General features: G+C 39.9%; 1 protein-coding gene across 1 annotated transcript in view; it reads right to left on the bottom strand.

Annotated features, from left to right (window-relative positions):
- The window catches only part of svild (supervillin d), a 153,683-nt gene that overhangs the window by 109,578 nt on the left and 23,109 nt on the right, over positions 1–20,996 (bottom strand). Inside the window, exons 3-6 of the mRNA XM_079846082.1 lie at positions 20,072–20,175; positions 15,378–15,522; positions 5,787–6,253; positions 1,947–2,082 (exon numbers count right to left, since the gene is read on the bottom strand). Coding sequence (XP_079702208.1) covers positions 1,947–2,082; positions 5,787–6,253; positions 15,378–15,522; positions 20,072–20,175 — 852 coding nt within the window. The remainder of the gene's footprint in view (positions 1–1,946; positions 2,083–5,786; positions 6,254–15,377; positions 15,523–20,071; positions 20,176–20,996) is intronic.

Genomic DNA, 20,996 nt, shown 5'->3' on the forward strand with positions numbered 1-20,996 from the left:
ACCGAAAATGACGTCATAGGATGCAATTGAATCGGCATGAGCCAATGAATGTATTATGACCAGTTTCATTATACTAAGCTAATTAAATCAAAAGTTATTAGCATTTTTGTCAAGTTTGTTATAACTTTTGACCACAAGGTGGCACTGCCCCAAAACTTTTTGAGTACCTTCAGGGCATGGAGTGGAAGTCACATACCGAGTTTAGTAACAATACACTAATGCATTTGTAAAATATAGCATTTTAGCACATAATTCAAAATGGCCGACAGCCAAAATGGGCGATATGGTAAAATTGAATATCAGACGACTCGGCATGCCGTCCTGAATCTAACGAGACCACTTTTATGATTTTTGGACAAACGGTTCAAAAGTTATAAGCAAAAACAGCCATTTTTTGTATCTCCGGACCAGTAGGTGGCGCTGCGCCGAAACACTGCATGTTGCCTCAAGTCATGCTTGTGATGACATGTACCAAGTTTGGTTTGAATACGATAAAGCGTTGCGGAGATATTGCCTTAAGAGTGCTTTTGCAACCGCTACATAAAATTTGTTTGCGCGTTTATCGCAAATGATTTGACGAATCAACTTGATTTGCAAGATTTTTTGTCAGCATGGTCTGAAGATGATCTGGTTAAATTTTCGTGCAAATCGGATGAACCGTCTAGGACGAGTTCGCAAAAGTAGGTTTTTCGGTTAATTAAAAATGGCGGGAAAATTATTATGACGGAAAATGACGTCATAGGGTGCAATCGAAATGTCTTGAGCCAAGGAATCAGAGGAAAAAAGAATTTCGTTTCTAGCCCTTATGGTTCAAAAGTTATTAGCATAAACATGAGTCTAATTTTGGACTGATGGTGGCGCTAGAGGGATTGAGTTAGAGACTCAAAATTTGCTATGGTGACATTTCAGACTGTCCTCTATTAGTGTGCCAAATTTCATAACTTTTTACCATACGGTTCTATGGGCTGCCATAGACTTCGTGGCGGAAGAAGAAGAAGATGAATAAATAGGAACGGGAACGGTTTCAATAGGTGCCTTCGCACCTTCGGTGCTTGGCCCCTAATAATAAGAACGGGAACGGTTTCAATAGGTGCCTTCGCACCTTCGGTGCTTGGCCCCTAATAATAATAATAGGAACGGGAACGGTTTCAATAGGTGCCTTCGCACCTTCGGTGCTTGGCCCCTAATAATAATAGGAACGGGAACGGTTTCAATAGGTGCCTTCGCACCTTCGGTGCTTGGCCCCTAAAAAAACACACACACCAAAAAGCATAACAAAAGTAGTCTATGATGTTTGCCATTTGGGATAGGGCCTTGGAGTGTGTGTGCACAGATGAACAATGGATGCTGGCACAATTTTATAAAAAATGCTTAGATATCAGATTGTTCTTCTCTAAAACTAAAATAGAAATTGAAATTGCTATTGCTATTATATTACATTTATCCAAGTAAATAATTTTTGCATGAACAAACAATGGCTTTTAAAGCAAGAGGGGAAACACACTTCTCCATATTTATGTGTAGGTTTAAATGTTTGTACTGGGAATGCATGACACTAAATGCATATCACATTTCAGGAAATGGAAACTGAGTAGAAATCCTCCCCCTATGTTCACACCCCTTCTCAGCAGGACAGCCAAGCTGAGGAACTTGCTGATTCAGCACTGGAAACAAAGTCTTCCTGCCCCACCCTTCCCAGTGGATTCACCATTCCACAAACAGCTCCTCACATCAGGAGAGCTTCTTCTGTGGTCTATTGTTTCATGCTGTCTCAACCCTATAGCCAACCAACATGGACATTGCATGAACCCCAAACTGCACACAATGTGCACTGTGAAAAGTTTTATGAGAGGTTAATAGGTTAATTCAGCCCATTTTTCTCTGCTACTGACACGAAAAAGTGGTAGCTGTTTCAAAGAGTGTGTGGGGGGGGGGGGGGGGGGTACCTTCCTCTTCCAGGCTTTTTCACTTTCCTGCAGCTGGGAGTAACGGTCAGCCAGGGAAGCCTGGACCACATCGGAGTGTTTATTCTTCTTTATCTTGCCCCGGCAATCATCTTCACCACTCTTAAACTCTGCCAACCTGCCAAATGTAGAGGGAACATATTACAAAAACAGACATAGAAAGTGAACTTTCCACTTAAGAAGCTTCTGTGCTTAGACTGTGTCATCAGTATAACAAACATCCCTTCAATTACTTTTTTTTTTTTTTCAAAGCTGAGTAAAAGGTAAAAACTTAGAAGTGCATGTCGTTCCTTGGTGCACATGAAGGAGATGTAGGTTCAAACCCAGGAGATATACTAATAGTCTATTTAACAGATATTTGCGATCAATATTCGATGAATACCGATATTCAAACTTTTCTATGCATTGCACTTTGAACTACTCAAAAAACAAACAAACAAAAAATAATTATATATATTTCTTTTTCTTTTTTAAAAAATAAAATTGCAACAAGGAGTAAATAAATATTATAAAATAATAAATATCAATAGATATTATTATCATTCTTCTTCTTCTAATATTCATAACATGTGTTTTTATTCTTGCAGTCAACTGATTAATTATTGTCAAAAGCAACAATAAACCAATTATCAGACTTATAAACAAATAATCAGCATCAATCATAACAGTTTCATTAATGCATCTGGCAGATGATTTTATCCAAAGCAACTTCTGTTGCATACATATTAACAGTTCATGTATTTCCTGAGAATCAAACCTATGACATTGGCGTTGCTAGAGCCATGCTCTACTGTTTGAGTTACATGAATGCTGTTAAAGTCCCCCTGTAGTCAATAATTGTATCCCTTAAAACTCTAACCTGACTCCGCCCTCCTACGTACTTCCGCTCAATTTTAATTTTCCTTCAGTACTCCATCTGGGATTGCTGTATAGTCTTATGTTTTCTCCGAAAAAAATGTTACCGGTCCAATCAGCGAACAGAGGGAGTGGCTGAGAGCGATGACGTTGATGTTGTGCGCTAGTTTGAGATGTAGTTCAGTAATGGCGGCGGAGAAAAGAAGCGAGTGAAGCCATTCATTCCTGGCACCGCTGCCGAATATCCAGAAGTTAAAACCAGAGCAAGAACAATCTTTGCTGAGTTTTGTTGGTGGCCATGATGTTGTGGTCCAGGAAAAGTTTGATTTACCAGCTCGCTCCATTAGTGGTGAAGGAGTTGCTGAAGCCGTCCGTCTCCCACCATCCACGTTAAAATCCCCGGCCGAATTACCGACTGTTTTAGACAAACACCAAGGTCGTGTGATAATTGAATTGCTCTCCGAATCCACATCTCTGAGTTTTCAAGAACATATCTTATATCTTATCTATATCTTTGACCAGAATATACCATTTTTGACAACTGCAGAGCACCGTGCGGTTGCGTGCGCTGTAATTTGGATGCATTTCTAGACTTAAAAAAATAAAAAGAAGAAAAGCACGTAAACATTTGAATTGGGCTGTTATTTACGGTAGCATTTATTCTTATCATACCAAGCATATGACAGCATATTTACAGCATGTACAATCATGTTACGGACCACGAGTGCAGCGCGTTCCTGATCACAAAACTCTCCCCGCCACCGTGAAGAAATCACAATCCGAATGCACAAGGTTTTATCACTGAGGTGGTGTGCACATTTATTTGCGGACTTCAATGTGAGAATCAAAGGCGAATGGCGCATGACATGCGTCACGAACAAACGTTAGCTGTTGGTTATGGCAGATCAGAGTGACTCTGAGCAAATCCAATAGCTTTAAACTTCAACAGAGTTCCCGCCTTCAAGGAAGTAAACGCTTGTCAATGGAGAGTGGCCAGACTCTCTGCACAAATGAAATGTACGAGAGTCTGGTAAGACCAGGCTATTAAAACTCATCTTTGATCACCAAACGCCATAGCTGCACAATGCACAATGGTATCGCTCTTTACATCGTCGGACATATAACGGTAATTAAAGAGCACCTATCATGGAATTTTGAAATTTACCTTTCATGTAGTGTGTAACATAGATCTAAGTGAACAAAAACATCCTGTGATAGCTTGAAATATGACAGTGCACCGTATATATAGTTATTTTCTTTCAAAAGTAAGAGTCGACTCGGAGTCATTTTTAAGAATCGTTAGAAGACCGAAGCTTTTTCTCTGACTAGTTGACGTCAACTTGTCAAGTTATTTGAATACGATACGCCCACTTATTGCGCTCCAAGACGCCAGTGAAAACTAGAAAACATCATGGCCACGAGACGCTGTGTTCTGAAGTGCGACTCAAAAGCAAACTTTTTTCATCTGCCCAAGGATGAGCATTTGAAGACTAGGTGGCTTGAAGACAAACCATACATCGTCGCGATTGAGTGTTTATTATTAGTCGTCAAATGTATGTTTCGCGATCTCAGGAAGCTTTTATTATGGACTTTTATTATGGCACATGGTATCTTCTTCGTCTGTCTGTACCATATATGGATTACATGTGCACAGAGCGCCCTCCGGCTGCCAGTATGAATTGAAAACAACACACAAGAGACTCAATCGCTCATGATTAGGCTATTTCTGCCCATTTTGAGGAAGTATTGAATAAAAAATACTCCTCTGTTTAGAAATTTGACACAGACATATGAGAATCTATCAATAGGTCTCCTCATCTGCACACTTTTGAACTAAAAGCCCTGAGGGATGTTGATTTGTCGTGAGTCTTCGTGAGGAGTTTTTTTATGAATGAGATCAGCTGAGGCTCATATTACAATCAAACAGTACCGACGCGGTTTTCATATTCATAACTCCTGACACATATTAACAAATTACTGTCATTATAAGACTTTGATGGGCGTTCCGTTTCCGAAAATATCTGCACAGACTATACCAATCACAACTGACTGGGTCATCTGACCAATCACCGCAGATTAGCGTCACGTAAAGGCGGGGTTTTGAAAAGTGATTCACTAAAGGAATCATTTGAGAATCGCTGTCAAAACAGGTAAAAATAAATGCATATTATAAGAAAACTAAAGTCTTTTTTGTCATTGCATGCATGCAAAACTGTTGTTGGGGACTTCTAAAACAATATTTGGAACATTTTAAATGCCATGATAGGTGCTCTTTAATATGATTAGCCTTTTGCTTATCAAACAGCTAATAATGTATTGCTAATGTTACATAAACCATGTTCCCATTCGCCATCTCACGGCTGTTCCACTTCAAGCGTGAGCAGTGCGTGAGCTTCACGTCACTGAAGCTGCAGTGAGTATACAAGAGTATTTACACTGGAAGCGTTTGTACAGCGTCACAGCAGCGGCTCCAACGCTAAAAAGAATGCTCACTTATATCATATAAGTGAGTATTTCTTTAAAGACAACTAGCCTATATTTCTTTTTAGAAGTTGGTCATTTATAAACTTGATAGTCTTGAAAGTTTGACATTGGGTTTGATTTGGGTAGTGCTAAAGTCAATATAGGCTACCTGTCTGTGTAAATAAACTAAAAGAAAGTTTATGCGTCATATTTTCTGGCAAGCTTACTTATAATACACTATACTTTTAAACCAGTTTAAATGGGTAAATCTTCTATAAATACTTTGATTCTTTATTTTATTTTCTGACATACTCCAGTTCATGTTAAAGGGGTCATGAACTGGCTTTAACAAAAAAATAATAATAATACTGAATTTGCACATAGTTTGTCTTAAAGCACATTAAAAACACCACATAGACATATAAACAACAACAACATTAAAACATGATTTTCACCACAGGGGGACTTTAAACATTAAAACTCCCTTTCCCTTTCCCATCATACCTCTCTTTGAGGGAGGAGCTCATGCTCCCATCCAGGCTGCTGTCTAGCTCCTCCCCCTCTTCAGATTGGGAGATGGACCGTGTTTTGTCCAAAGAATCTAGGGAAGGAGTGCAAGAAGTCTCACTCGAGCTGCTTTCCTCTCTCTGCAGCCTCCTCTCGTCTCCATCTTCCTCTTCCTCCTCATCATCCTCAACCTTTTCATCCTTGGTCTTCTTTCCATCAGAAACAGTCAGCTCCTTGCAGGTTTTGATGTCAGGAGTTGTGATCCGCTCCAGCTCGGCGGGTTCAGCATCCAGACTGGTTGAGCGGCCCCTTTTCAGGATGCCTTTGATGCTGCACTGACCTGAGTCCTGTCTCTGCAGGACTGGCATGGCAGCTTTTGGCTCTTCTTCCACCTTCAGAACGATCGGCTCTTCTGTGCCCACAGAACACTGCCTCTCTCTCACTTTCTGTTTATTTTGTTTAGCCTAGAAGACACAATGCAAAAAAAGAGGGGATATTATTACCTTCAGTGCAAATTTTGTAAGTTTGTATTGATTGTAAGAAGCATTTTCATGAAACAATGGTTTCATATAAGTAATTTGTAACTTTTTTATTCAATGATTTGTGGCAACTCAAAAATGTTTACTGAAGTCCTTGTGTCATGTGGTATTTTTTATGTATTACAATGTATATTTGGCCATGAGAGACACAATCACTGCTTAAGAAAGATCTTGCCAGTAAAAAATTGAAACAAAGCCCTGTCTGTGGGTCTCATTTTGGAGTAAAACAACATAAAAAAAACAAGCGCTGGCCCCCAGACCCTTCGTTATTCCTCAAAACAGGCACAACAATTATTTTTCTCTCCCAAAAGGAGAAAGAGAAGGAGATAAAGAGGGGCGAAAGAGAGTGAGAGTGAAGGAGTGAAAAACAGTTGGTGGTCTGTTTAACAGCAGCACAACCACATACCCCTCAGGGAGGAACACAGAAACACAGTAACCCAGAGAGAAAGAGAGAGCGAGAGAAAACAACAGGAGGTCTGGAGCCACTGCTGATCATATGAGGACAATACAGGAAAATGAGGAGCTGTCATAGAAGCATATAGCTGTTGTAATCGTAATTATTACTCAAACAAATCAAGAGAACATCAAGTTCCAATCATATATTGGAACTTACTCTCCACATTATGAAAAGCTTAAGAAGCATCTCTCAAAAACTAAAAGAGTGAAATTCCTAATATTGATTCCAATAATTGCATTTGTGCCACAGAGGTTGAATGCATTTGTGCATTTATTCAGTGAAGGAACACAGACTGGCTGTAATGCACTTTAATTTGAACAAAATATTGCACTGGAGATCGCTAAACTGTAACATACATATTTGTCTGTTTTTTTATTCTTTTTCTTAGTGCAGATAGCGCACATGTACATGGTTGCTAGGTTGGGAAGATTAAAGGGGTCATGAATTGAGAAATCAACTTTCCCTTGACCTTTTGATATATAAAAGGTCATGGTAATATAAGAATATCCAGCAAGTTTCAGAGCTGAAAACGTCCTCAGTTAGTCAAAGAAAAGCTTTGATTGACACCAGGCCCAGCAAACAATCGATCGTAGAATGTGCCAGGCTATGATGTCAGAGTGTAATGAAACACCGCCTCAACAGAAGAAGAACAACGGCTGATTCTGTAGCCCCGCCCACCGACTCGTGCCACTAACACAACACAGGATTACATACATTTTTGAAAATCTAAAAATGCAGAATGTCTCCTGTGATGGGTAGGCAGTGTGTGTGTGTGTGTGTGTGTGTGTGTATGTGTGTGTGTGATGGGTAGGTTTAAGGGCAGGGGCAGTGTGTGTGTGTGTGTGTGTGTGTGTGATGGGTAGGTTTAGGGGTAGGGGCAGTGTGTGTGTGTGTGTGATGGGTAGGTTTAGGGGTAGGGGCAGTGTGTGTGTGTGTGTGTGATGGGTAGGTTTAGAGCCAGGGGCAGTGTAGGGGGATAGAATATACGGTATAAAAACCATTACGCCTATGGAAAGTCCCCATAAAACATGAAAACCGTGTGTGTGTGTGTGTGTGTGTGTGTGTGTGTGTGTGTGTGTGTGTGTGTGTGTGTGTGTGTGTGTGTGTGTGTGTGTGTGTGTGTGTGTGTGTGTGTGTGTGTGTGTGTGTGTGTGTGTGTGTGTGTGTGTGTGTGTGTGTGTGTGTGTGTGTGGTGTGTGTGTGTGGTGTGTGGTGTGTGGTGTGTGGTGTGTGGTGTGTGGTGTGTGTGTGTGGTGTGTGTGTGTGTGTGTGTGTGTGTGTGTGTGTGTGTGTGTGTGTGTGTGTGTGTGTGTGTGTGTGTGTGTGTGTGTGTGTGTGTTGCACGGTTTGTGCTTATATCCACCGATCGGATGGGCCAAGTAATAAAAAAATAACATTCCAATCAATCTCAGGTGGATGACAGATAAATCATTGTGTTTGTTTGATAAAGATTGTAGCATCTGGAGTCGGCCTGGACAGGATCAAAGATGAGTTGATTACAGGGAACATCCGAGATGCCTCTATCTTTCTTAGCTTTGCATATAAATTAGGGTCCAGCATAAAGACACTCTGAGAGGACTCACACGCATTATTTTATTCTCAGCACAAAGAACCATGCAAGTATAAATTCTATCGAAATTTAGATGCGTTAAGATATTCTACTTAAGGTGATAATGTTCTTTGCTGGCTCGCTATGGATATGTTTTGTGAAATTGCCATTCCGGACCCTTCTCTACCCTTTTCCCTTTCTCTTCTTTCTTTCTTTTCTCCTCATCCTCTTAGATTAGATTAGATTAGATTCAACTTTATTGTCATTACACAAGTACAAGTACAAGGCAACGAAATGCAGTTTAGGTCTAACCAGAAGTGCAATAGCAGCAAGTGCAGGATATACAATGGATGCGTAAGTGCAGGACATGGATATGTACTGAATATGTATAAATATGTATAAATAGAGAGACGTTACTACTATAAACAGAACTGAATTTACAGGTGAATATGTACAGTGAATAAATATACAGATGGCTATTACTATAAACAGAATTTACAGGTGAATATGTACTATGAATACAATATACAGATGGCTATTACTATAAACAGAATTTTACAAATAGAGGTATACAATAATATGCTAGGCTAATATGAGGAATAGCAGTGGATTAGGGTAGTGCAATAAATTATGGACAGAGCTATCCGGAAAAAAAAAAAAGTGTAAAGTGCAGTGGAAAGTGGTTGCATATTACAGTTAGAAGTACAGTGCAAGATGCAAATGTAAACATTGGTACTATAAATACAGTCGGCAGTGCAAATGAGCATAATCCAGTTAAGATATGGCAGTGCAAGATGCATATGTAAACAGTTGTTACTGTGATAAACAGTCGGTAGTGCAAATAACAAAGTGAAGGAAGATGTGAGGTAGGAGAGTTATCAGTTTATGAGGGAAGTGGATCAACGGGGGTTTGAGTTCAATAAAGAGACAGCTCTGGGGAAAAAACTGTTCTTTAGTCTGCTGGTCCTGGTCCGGTGGATCCTGAAACGCCTGCCGGAGGGCAGGAGAGAAAACAGTCTGTGGGCTGGGTGAGAGGAGTCCTTGAGGATGCTGCGAGCTCGATGCAGGCAGCGTTTCCTCTGGATGTGCTCGATGGCAGGCAGTGGAGTCCCTGTGATGCGCTGGGCAGTTTTCACCACCCGCTGCAGTGCCTTGCGCTCCGCAACAGAGCAGCTCCCATACCATACTGCCACACAGTTGATCAGGATGCTTTCTATTGCGCAGCGATAGAAGTTCACCAGGATAGCCGAGGAGAGCTGATTCTTCCTCAGTGTCCTCAGGAAGAAGAGGCGCTGGTGAGCCTTCTTGACCAGGCTGGAGGTGTTGGTCGTCCACGACATGTCCGCCGAGATGTGGATCCCCAGGAACTTGAAACTGGAGACACGTTCAACAGCCATTCCATTGATGTGGATGGTGTCGTGTGTGCCTCTTGACTCCTTCCTGAAGTCCACGATGAGCTCCTTCGTTTTGGTGGTGTTGAGGAGCAGGTTATTATCAGCGCACCATGTGGCCAGGTGCTGGATCTCCTCCCGATAGGCAGTCTCATCGTTGTTGCTGATGAGCCCAATCACCGTAGTGTCGTCCGCAAACTTGACGATAGAATTAGATCCATACACAGGCTTGCAGTCGGCGGTGAAGAGGGAGTAGAGAAACGGACTTAGCACACAGCCCTGTGGTACACCAGTGTTGAGTGTGATGGATGTTTCTTTCGTTACTTTTCGTTATTCTGTTTATACATGTATTCTTTTAGTCGTATGTAATCGTAGTATCAATTTTAAAACCATTATATCCACGTTGATTGTCATTGTTGCCGCTCCCAAGACGGAGTCACTTTAAATGTTCAGATCTAGCTACGAGCTCTTATAAGTATCTTTGACTGCTTTAACTAATATCCTACTAGTTCGGAAAGTTTATCCTTTGTGTCCAGACGGATAATCTTCCCGAAGATTTGGTAGAAAGAATAAACTTTGGGAGAGATGATAAAAGATTGTACTGCTCATTCGTTAGACGAACGGATCAGATGAATTTTGAATCAATTCTTTAAAGGTTATTTTGTAAAGATTTAATATATATCCGTAGTTAATTGCAATCAATTGTTGTTAACCATATATACAGGGAGTGCAGAATTATTAGGCAAATTAGTATTTTGACCACATCATCCTCGTTATGCATGTTGTCTTACTCCAAGCTGTATAGGCTGGAAAGCCTACTACCAATTAAGCATATTAGGTGATGTGCATCTCTGTAATGAGAAGGGGTGTGGTCTAATGACATCAACACCCTATATCAGGTGTGTATAATTATTAGGCAACTTCCTTTCCTTTGGCAAAATGGACTGGGCCAAGACTGGGCCAAGAAATATCTCAAGACTGATTTTTCTAAGGTTTTATGGACTGATGAAATGAGAGTGAGTCTTGATGGGCCAGATGGATGGGCCCGTGGCTGGATTGGTAAAGGGCAGAGAGCTCCAGTCCGACTCAGACGCCAGCAAGGTGGAGGTGGAGTACTGGTTTGGGCTGGTATCATCAAAGATGAGCTTGTGGGGCCTTTTTGGGTTGAGGATGGAGTCAAGCTCAACTCCCAGTCCTACTGCCAGTTTCTGGAAGACACCTTCTTCAAGCAGTGGTACAGGAAGAAGTCTGCATCCTTCAAGAAAAACACGATTTTCATGCAGGACAATGCTCCATCACACGCGTCCAAGTACTCCACAGCGTGGCTGGCAAGAAAGGGTATAAAAGAAGAAAATCTAATGATATGGCCTCCTTGTTCACCTGATCTGAACCCCATTGAGAACCTGTGGTCCATCATCAAATGTGCGATTTACAAGGAGGGAAAACAGTACACCTCTCTGAACAGTGTCTGGAAGGCTGTGGTTGCTGCTGCACGCAATGTTGATGGTGAACAGATCAAAACACTGACAGAATCCATGGATGGCAGGCTTTTGAGTGTCCTTGCAAAGAAAGGTGGCTATATTGGTCACTGATTTGTTTTTGTTTGGTTTTTGAATGTCAGAAATGTATATTTGTGAATGTTGAGATGTTATATTGGTTTCACTGGTAAAAATAAATAATTGAAATGGGTATAAATTTAGTTTTTTGTTAAGTTGCCTAATAATTATGCACAGTTCACCTGCACACACATATATCCCCCTAAAATAGCTAAAACTAAAAACTACTTCCAAAAATATTCAGCTTTGATATTAAAGGTCCCATTCCGCATGATCCCATTGTTCAAACTTTAGTTGGTGTGTAATGTTGCTGTTAGAGCATAAATAATACCTGTAAAATTATAAAGCTCAAAGTTCAATGCCAAGCGAGATATTTTATTTAACAGAAGTTCCCTTTCAAAGCCTACAGCGAACGGCTGGCTTGGACTACATCCTGGTACTTCCTTCTATAATTACGTCAGTAGAGCAGTAGAACAGACTAACCTCCGCCCACAAAGAAACGCGAAAAAGGGGGCGCGGTCTTGTTGCTGTCCCACGTGGAGAAGCGGACGTGTCGCGTGGAGAAAAGGAACTGTTGTGTTGAGTGTGTTTATCGCCATGTCGTCGAGACGCTGTTATTTTCATCCAGGAGTCAAATCACCTTTGTTTGGCTTTCCCAGGGACGCTGTAGAGATTATTGAACGCATCCATCTCTCCGTTTAGAGGCGTGACCTTTCCAACATGCGCTAAGCTGCTGTCGAATCACAACACAGGAACTGCTGGCACGTGCGCTAAGCTGCGGTCGAATTACAACACGGTAAGCGCTGGCACAATCAGAACTCGTTACGTATTTCTGAAGGAGGGACTTCATAGAACAGGGAAATCACCAGCCGTTTTTAGGACAGTGGAAACAGCGGTACACAGATAAGTACATTGTGTGAAAAATACTGTGTTTTTTTACACGCGAAATATGAACACATGTTATATTGCACACTGTAAACACAATCAAAGCTTCAAAAAAACACGAAGAACGGGACCTTTAATGAGTTTTTTGTGTTCATTGAGAACATGGTTGTTGTTTAATTATTAATGTTGTAAAATTAATCCTCAAAAATACAACTTGCCTAATAATTCTGCACTCCCTGTATATGGGTGGCAGTGGCTCAGTGGTTCATGTAGATTGTCTACAAACTGGAAGGTTGGTGGTTCGATCCCCGGTTCCACCTGACCAAGTGTGGAGGTGTCCATGAGCAAGACCCCTAACCCCAGCTTCTCCAGATGAGCTGGATGAGCCTTGCATGGCTTACACTGCCGTCGGTGTGTGAATGAGTGTGTGAATGAGTGTGTGAATGAGTGTATGAATGAGTGTATGAATGGGTGAATGTGAGGCAATTGTAAAGCGCTTTGGATGGCCATAGGTCTGTTAAAAGCGCTATATAAATGCAGTCCATTTATCATTTACCATAAATTGCATAAATACCTAGGTAAGGTATTTCCCTTTTGGGTGATTTTAGAGATTTATGATTTGATCATAACCTGTTATGATTAATCATAAACAACTAAATATTAATACCCATAATTCCCTATTGAGCTAATTTTAATTTAAAGCTACACTGTGTAACTTTTTTAGTCTATTCTTAGCTAAAAACACTTAGTTCTTTCAAAAATATATGTGCTCATTAATGTATATTTACTTATTTCAAGTAATAAAGTATTCTCATAAGTTTATAATATGCCATTGAAAATACATAAGGTAATGGGATCTAATGGTGGTCGCCATGTTGCCCCTCCATCTTGAAAGTACATTAGCCAAAGAGGGACATACCCGTAAATTCAAGCTTCGCCTTTCGCGTTTTAACCGGTTTTGGCACTCGATGGCACTGTACAAAATTCCCTGCCTCGCGCATGTGCGCGTCAACTTGTTCAGACTTGTCTGGTGCATGCGCAGAGAGTTTTCATCTCAGCAGCTCCAGTAACAGAGTTATACAGAGTTTTCCTGGCTTGTTTATTCCTCAAAAGTCTGTTTTTCCATGTGTGGTATTTCTGTGTGTTAATAACTCCGTAAGTAATAATAGTTATTGTCATTGTAGATGTGTTTCAGAGTGTGTCATCGCGTAATTCAGTTGATGTCACCTCAGAAGTATTTTTGTGTCAACATACAATAGCGTAATGCTCACCTATTTGAATAATCATTCATTTATTTTGTTATCAACAATGTTTATTCGTTTATAGAAAATATTTGCTTGTAATGTATGTTGATGGAAATATGTATCAGGTCTGATCGGCATATTAACAATTGTTATACAGAGCGCACTGCAGTGCTAAAGCTGCGCACACACTTTGATAACCGGACACCGCTTGTTAGCAGCAGCAGCGGCAGCTCCGCTCCTTTTAATGCAGCTGCATTTAGCGTCTATATATGGTACAATAAGCTCTGGTTTACGGTTACATTATACAAATGTAACTTATAAGTATAGTTATACAGTTCTTAACTGTGTATCTTATGTCATGTCATTATCATGTATATTTACCATCCTTATTTGTTCTCTCACAGAAACCACATTTATATACATATCCACGCAAACCTGTTTATGCCTTGCAATTGGATGACTGAATAAACATTACTATCATCAAAGTTCACTCTGGATTAGCTGCAGTTCTTTCTAGCCGAATAATTAGGCCAGTTGAGTTCCAACCATCCCACTGCACACAGAATATCCCACAGGCACCGTGTCGAATGTGGACGAGGTCGAACTGGAAGCCATGTTAATCTTGGACTAAATCGGCCACCGTAGGAGTTGAAACGAAATCGGAATTGAGAGGAAGAGAAACTAAAATTCACTGAATGGTCATATACCTTTTCACCGCTAGATGGGGGAAAATATCACACAGTGTAGCTTTAATAACATATGTGGCCGAGATGCTACAAGATATTTTGCGAGCCCTGTGGGACGAATCATTTCAGTGGCCGTTTCTCCACACGCTTTCAAAACAATTCCTTGTGTACTCATTGCAAATATGCAAAACTGTTATCCAATCCTGGCCATGGGCGTTTACTTTCAAGTCTTCAGTGCAGCACGCCCATCAAAACCGAGCGTTTCTTGAAAGAGCCTCAAAACCAGGGTAGAAAATAGTATTACTTATTACTTATTCATTATGATGTTTCTGAATGTAAAAACCACGCAAACGTCATAAGTTGACCTCAGACAACAGTATAATTTTTTTTTTAAAGCCAGTTCATGACCCCTTTAAGTTAAATATTGGGGAGGAAATGTATCCACTTAAATCCACTTAAAAATGCATTTATGGAACACAAATGACGATATTTTTGATGAAATCCTAGTGCTTTCTCACCCCTCCATAGAAATGTAGTAAAAACATCTACATTAACATTTCGTTAAAATCGTCCATGTGACTCCAGTGGTTCAACCTTATTTATATGAAGTGACAAGTATACTTTTTGTGAGCAAAAAACGGACAAAAATAATTACTTTATTCAACAATTTCTTCTAGCTTGTGTCAGACTCTTACACTGTCGACACCGTGTCAACACAGGCTAGAAGAAATTGTTGAATAAAGTTGTTGTTTTTGTTTGTTTTTACGCACAAAAAGTATACTCGTTGCTTCATAAAATTAAGGTTGAATCACTGGAGTCACATGGATGATTTTTACGATGTTTTTACTACCTTTCTGGGCCTTGAAAGTGTTAGTTAAATAGCTGTCTATGGAGGGGTCAGAAAGCTCTCGTATTTCATCAAAAATATCTTAATTTGTGTTCAGAATATGAACGGAGGTCTTACGGGTTTGAAACGACATGAGGGTGAGTAATTGATGACAGAATTTTAATTTTCGGGCGAACTAACCCTTTAAGAGAAAAGCTCTGATTGGGAGATTTTAAATTTGATTAATTGTACAGACCTCATTTCAAGGAATCTGCTGATTCTTTACTATGACAGCAAACAGCATTAACACACAATGCTGATTAACCAAGCTCTTCTACTCTAGAGAAACCCAACTGGCCAACTTTTTCACTGATTATCTAGAATATATCCATTGTGGAGGAGCCAATAAATTATGACATTCTCTTCAATTTGAGTTGTGTAGCATTACTGCTTACCATTTCTTCTCTCTCATTCTCATTTTCCTCGTTTATTGCATCCTGCTCTCCTGCAGTGAAAGGCTGGAAGTGGGAGATCTTCTCATCCTGTCTGAGATTTATTCTTTCTCCAGAACTTTTCTCACCCTCATATGATGAGGAATGGCTACAGAGAGAAGAAACAGTTTTGGCATCTCATTTTATAATAACATTTATTATTGTATATATCATTTAATTATTTGTTCATTCAAAAAGATGAGTATGTGTGATTAGGGGAGAATAGCAGATGATTTGTGTCAAATAAACAAATTAAAACAGATGCTCTGATGTATAATGTTATTTGAGGAATCAGGCTGCTTTCCATAAAGTTAATCATTGTGGCTATTTACACATATTAAGGTGAGTCATAGAGATGTCTGCCGCCAAACACTGAAGGCAAAAAAGCATTCAGTCCAAATTCCACAGATTCAACACTCAACTCAAACATACACAAACAGAACATATAATCTACACTAATACCTCACACTAGCTGACAAGAAAACACAACTAATATTGATATTAACAAACACACATAAAACTACACATAGATACAGTTGCAAGAAAAAGTATGTGAACCGCTTACAGAATCAGTGAAAATGTGAATAATTTTAACTTAATAAGAGAGATCATACACAATGCATGTTATTTTTTATTTAGTACTGTCCTGAATAAGATATTTTTCATAAAAAATGTTTACATATAATCCACGAGACAAAAAAACAGCTGAATTTATTAAAATGACCCCATTCAAAAAGTTTATTAACCATTGATTCTTAATACCGAGTGTCATTGCCTGGATGATTCACAACTGTTTTTTGTTTTGTTTTGTGATGGTTGTTCTTGAGTCCCTTGTTTGTCCTGAGCAGTTAAACTGTAAGCCTGGTCTTACCAGACTCTTGTACATTTCATTTGTGCAGAGAGTCTGGCCACTCTCTATTGACAAGCATTCACTTTCTTGAAGCCGGATGTTGAAGTTTAAAACTATTGGATCTGCCATAACCAATCGCTAACGTTTGGTCGTGACGCATGTCATCTCAAACTAGCGCACGACATCAACGTCATCGTTCTCAGCCACTCCCTCTGTTCGCTGATTGGACCGGTTAAAATTTGACCGGAGAAAACCAGAGAATATACCGCAATCCCAGACGGAGTACTGAAGGAAAATGAACATTGAGCGGAGGAACGTAGGAGGGCGGAGCCAGGCTAGGGAAACTGCCCAATGTTCTTCAGAAAAATCCTTCAAATTCTTCAGTTTTCCAACATCTTTTGCATATGTTAGCCCTCTCTAGCAGTGATTGTATGATTTTGAGATCCATCTTTTCACATTGAGGACAATGGAGGGACTCAAACACAACTATTAAAAAAAAGGTTTAAACATTCACTGATGCTTCAGAAGGAAACACAATGCATTAAGAGCCGGGGGTGAAAACTTATTAAATTTGAAGAGCAAGGTAAATTGTACTTAAAGGAGAACTCCGGTGAATTTTTAAGATAATCTTGATCGTTATACCTTTGTGAGTACTGTCTATAGAAAAAAAAAAAACGAACCGGATTGGTGCTTGCAACACGGAGCTGTTACAGTTAATGCCCAGAGCTTCACTCAGCTAAAACGGTAGTTATGGGGGCACATACATAAAGAGTGTCTTCGTGCCTCTTATCAGACACAAAATGCAATTAAAATGTCTGTCCAACATGAACAGGGCCCTTACATGACAACGAGATGCGTTTAGCCACTTAGCCATTGTTTAAACTCACCTAAATAGTGTTTTAGACGGCAAACTGTAGTCTCGCGCTGAAGTCCCGTGGGAACTCAGTTGTAGCCGGGAAAAGTAAATAGTCCAGGGGGGAGGAGCGTTGTGTGTGTGAAGAGTGATGATCGATGATAGGCTCACAAAGTGAAGAAGAAATGGTTAGCGTTTGTGCCATTCCGAATTGTGGCAACAGAATGCGAAAATACAAGAATTTACATTTTCATCGTCTTACTTTTCATGACCTCGAGATTCTGCAGCTCCTCCCACCTGGACTATTTGCCTTTTCCCGGCTACAACGGAGTTCCCACAGGACTTCAGCGCGAGACTACAGTTTGCCGTCTAAAACACTATTTAGGTGAGTTTAAACAATGGCTAAGTTGCTAAACACATCTCGTTGTCATGTAAGGGCCCTGTTCATGTTGGACAGACATTTTAATTGCATTTTGTGTCTGTTAAGAGGCACAAAGACACTCTTTATGTAGATGCCCCCATAGCTGCCGTGTTAGCTGAGTGAAGCTCTGGGCATTAACTGTAACAGCTCCGTGTTGCAAGCACCAATCCGTTTTTTTGTTTTTTTTCTATAGACAGTACTCACAAAGGTATAACGATCAAGATTATCTTAAAAATTCCCCAGAGTTCTCCTTTAATTTGTCTTCCGGGAAACATGCAAGTATCTTCTGTTGCTTTCGAAAGGCAGTACTTAATGAAAAAAAAATGATATTTAAACAAAATAAGAAACATTTGGACCTCTTCATCCTGCTCAAAAGTTTTCATCCCCCGGCTCTGTGAAAAGATGGATCTCAAAATCATACAGTCACTGCTGGAGAGGGTTCAAATATGCAAAAGATGCTGGAAAACTGAAGAATTTGCAGGACCTGGAGGATTTTTCTGAAGAACATTGGGCAGTTTAACTGCTCAGGACAAACAAGGGACTCAAGAACAACCTTCACAAAACATCAACAAAAAAACAGCCGTGAATCATCCAGGTGACGACACACAGTCTTGAGAATCAATGGTTCATAAACTTTTGAATGGGTCATTTTAATAAATTCCACTATTTTTTTGTCTTGTGGACTATTTGTAAAAAAATGTATATGTAAAATATCTCCTTCAGGACAGTACTAAATAAAAAAATAATGCATTTTGTATGATCCCTCTTATGTTGTTAAAATTATTCACATTTTCACAGATTCTGCAAGTGGTTCACATACTTTTTCTTGCAACTGTACAATCACCCTTTTACACCAGTGTTATTAGTTTATCCTTAAATCTGACCAGCAAATTAAATGTCAATACACATGAAATGAATGGCCATCATCATTTATGGTTTGCATATCTGCAGTGCTAGTTTCAGTTTCCCTTTTTGAATGGCGAATATTATATAATAAACTATTGATACCTGCTGATATAGACTGTTATTATGTTACCATTTTTAAATGCAAAGCACAATCCGGTCACGTTAATTTTACATTTACATTAATAGGATTTATGACGTTAGCTTTGCAAAGTTGCCATGCACAATAAAACAATGGGCACAATTTTTAATCAAACAGTGGACAGCAGAATTTTCCCATTCATTTTTTGCTTTTATAATTAAATAACTGACCGACCATGCATTAAAAACCGTGGCAAATGTTTATAGCTAAAATTCATGGTTGTAAAAACCCTTTTTCCATCTTTTTTTACATAGTCTCTGATTGAGAAAAAGAGACTCTCGTTTTATATTCTCACTTTAAAGCAATCTGTGTGAATCCAAAACCTTTGACCCAGGGCTGTCAAACTACACCCAGAAGATAAAAGCAGACTGTTAAGATCTGAAAAGTGAAGCTTGCAGCGAACTGTGTGCGAAAAATATCTACCACACACACATACGCACTGAAAAGCCATGCAACCCAAAACGTGCATAGGACCTGGATATTGTTGATCTACACCACATCGGACTCAACACACACAATCGTCCAGACCCCTACTGCAAAAACGGAGCCAGATGAGATGGTATCCAGAAGTATTGAGTCTAAAGTTCCAACAAAGTCACATTTATTGTAGACCTCTGTCTTTTGTATAGTAACACCCTATCAAATCACTAAAACCAGACTTTAGAACAGCAGCTTCGGTGAAATATCCATCCCAGAAGCCCTTGATATGTAATTGCATGAGACATTCATACAGTCCAGACTGGACCCAAGGAAGTCGGTAATATGGACTGCTTGGTCATGACTCATGATGCAGCCATCCAGTGAAGGCTAGCAGAGATCTGCTCTTTAATGTAATAAGAAGCAGACCTTTGATCTTTAATATATCAGCCTCACTACGTCGAGAAACATGCAAGTGTGCCACCCACACAAACACGAATAATAACCTCAGACACATGTCATGATTGAGCTACTGGTTTACCTTCTGGACAGCTTATCATTAAAGTATGAAGACAGACATACACTGAAAATAAACACACACACACACACACACACACACACACACACACACACACACACACACACACACTAACACACACACACACACACACAGAGAGAGAGAGTCAGCAGGCTACACAGAGATGCTTATCTGACAGACAGGCATTTTGCATTCAACTGCTATGACTCACTGCCCTCCTGGCAGGAAACAGATCAAAACTAAACCAGCACAGAGGATTACAAACCTCTAAAACTAACCTTGTGTGAATCACCATAGAGGGACAATACACGAATGAAATGTATAGTTCAGCAAAAAATGATCATTTACATACCCTTGTGTCATTTCAAACATATATGAATTATTTTCCTCAATGGAACACAAAAGAAGATATTTTTAACAAAATATCTGTGCAACTTCAGGGGGGTCAATTATAACATAACTTTCATTATTGTCTGAACTAACTCTTTAACTCAAAAGCTTAAACTAGCTGAGAAAATATTTTCCTCTGATTACCTGGTGGAATCTGTCCTCCTCTCACTGAATTCAATCTCTACATTGTAGGTAGTGTCATCTGCTTGGTTCATTGGGGTGGCCGAGATGTCTGTCTTCTCCAGCCCCTGGTGGTCAAAGAGAGGGGGTGGGGAGAGAATTACAGTATATATACAGGAACTACACGAATACAGGAACTTCAAAGCTGAAAGAAAAGAACCATGGGTACTTTCCACATAAAACTAATCTCCAGGGATGGTCAATTCAGAATCTCACAATTAGCCATTCAGAGCCAAGTTGTTTTGTGAAGTCTTTTACAAAGCCTGGGCAGAGCCAGAGGCGCGGAAGGGACCTCTAGGCACACACACACAGTCTGGGAAAAAGCTGTTGTCTTAAGATTGAATGAGGCCAGTGGGAGAAAGGGGCTTGTGGGAGGACGTAGAGGTCAGAGTGGTTTTGACTGCTCTCAATTAACTAGCTTTGAGGGGGGAGAGAAATGTGGAAACTTAGGCGACACTCATTTAATAAATGTTGAAAGAAACGTTTTGAATTAAATGCAAGTTAAGTCAAATGTACCTGTGACATGCTGTCGATTAGCACAGAAAATACTCTTGTCTTGTACCTTACCTTGTAAACAAACTAAAAATAGTGCTTACATTAACACTTACAATGAAAATCTATAGGGCAGGATTTGCACTGGGATAAACGTCAACGTTTAGACATTGATTTAAACATGTGTTTACAAGAGACTAGTGTGGTAAAATAGCTTCCGTACATGTGTGAAGTTAAGTCTGTATCCAATTTTTCAACTCCTGTCATGACCATGTATAGCCAGTAAACCCAGTAACTTTCATAAGATACACACAAGGATTCCAGAAGGAGACTGTTCCTGATTATTAATAATTGGGGTTATCAGTTTGTTTTATGTCACCCAAAAGGCATTTATTCA

Source organism: Gobio gobio (assembly GCF_949357685.1).
Source record: "Gobio gobio genome assembly, chromosome: 20".
Lineage (NCBI taxonomy): Eukaryota > Metazoa > Chordata > Actinopteri > Cypriniformes > Gobionidae > Gobio > Gobio gobio.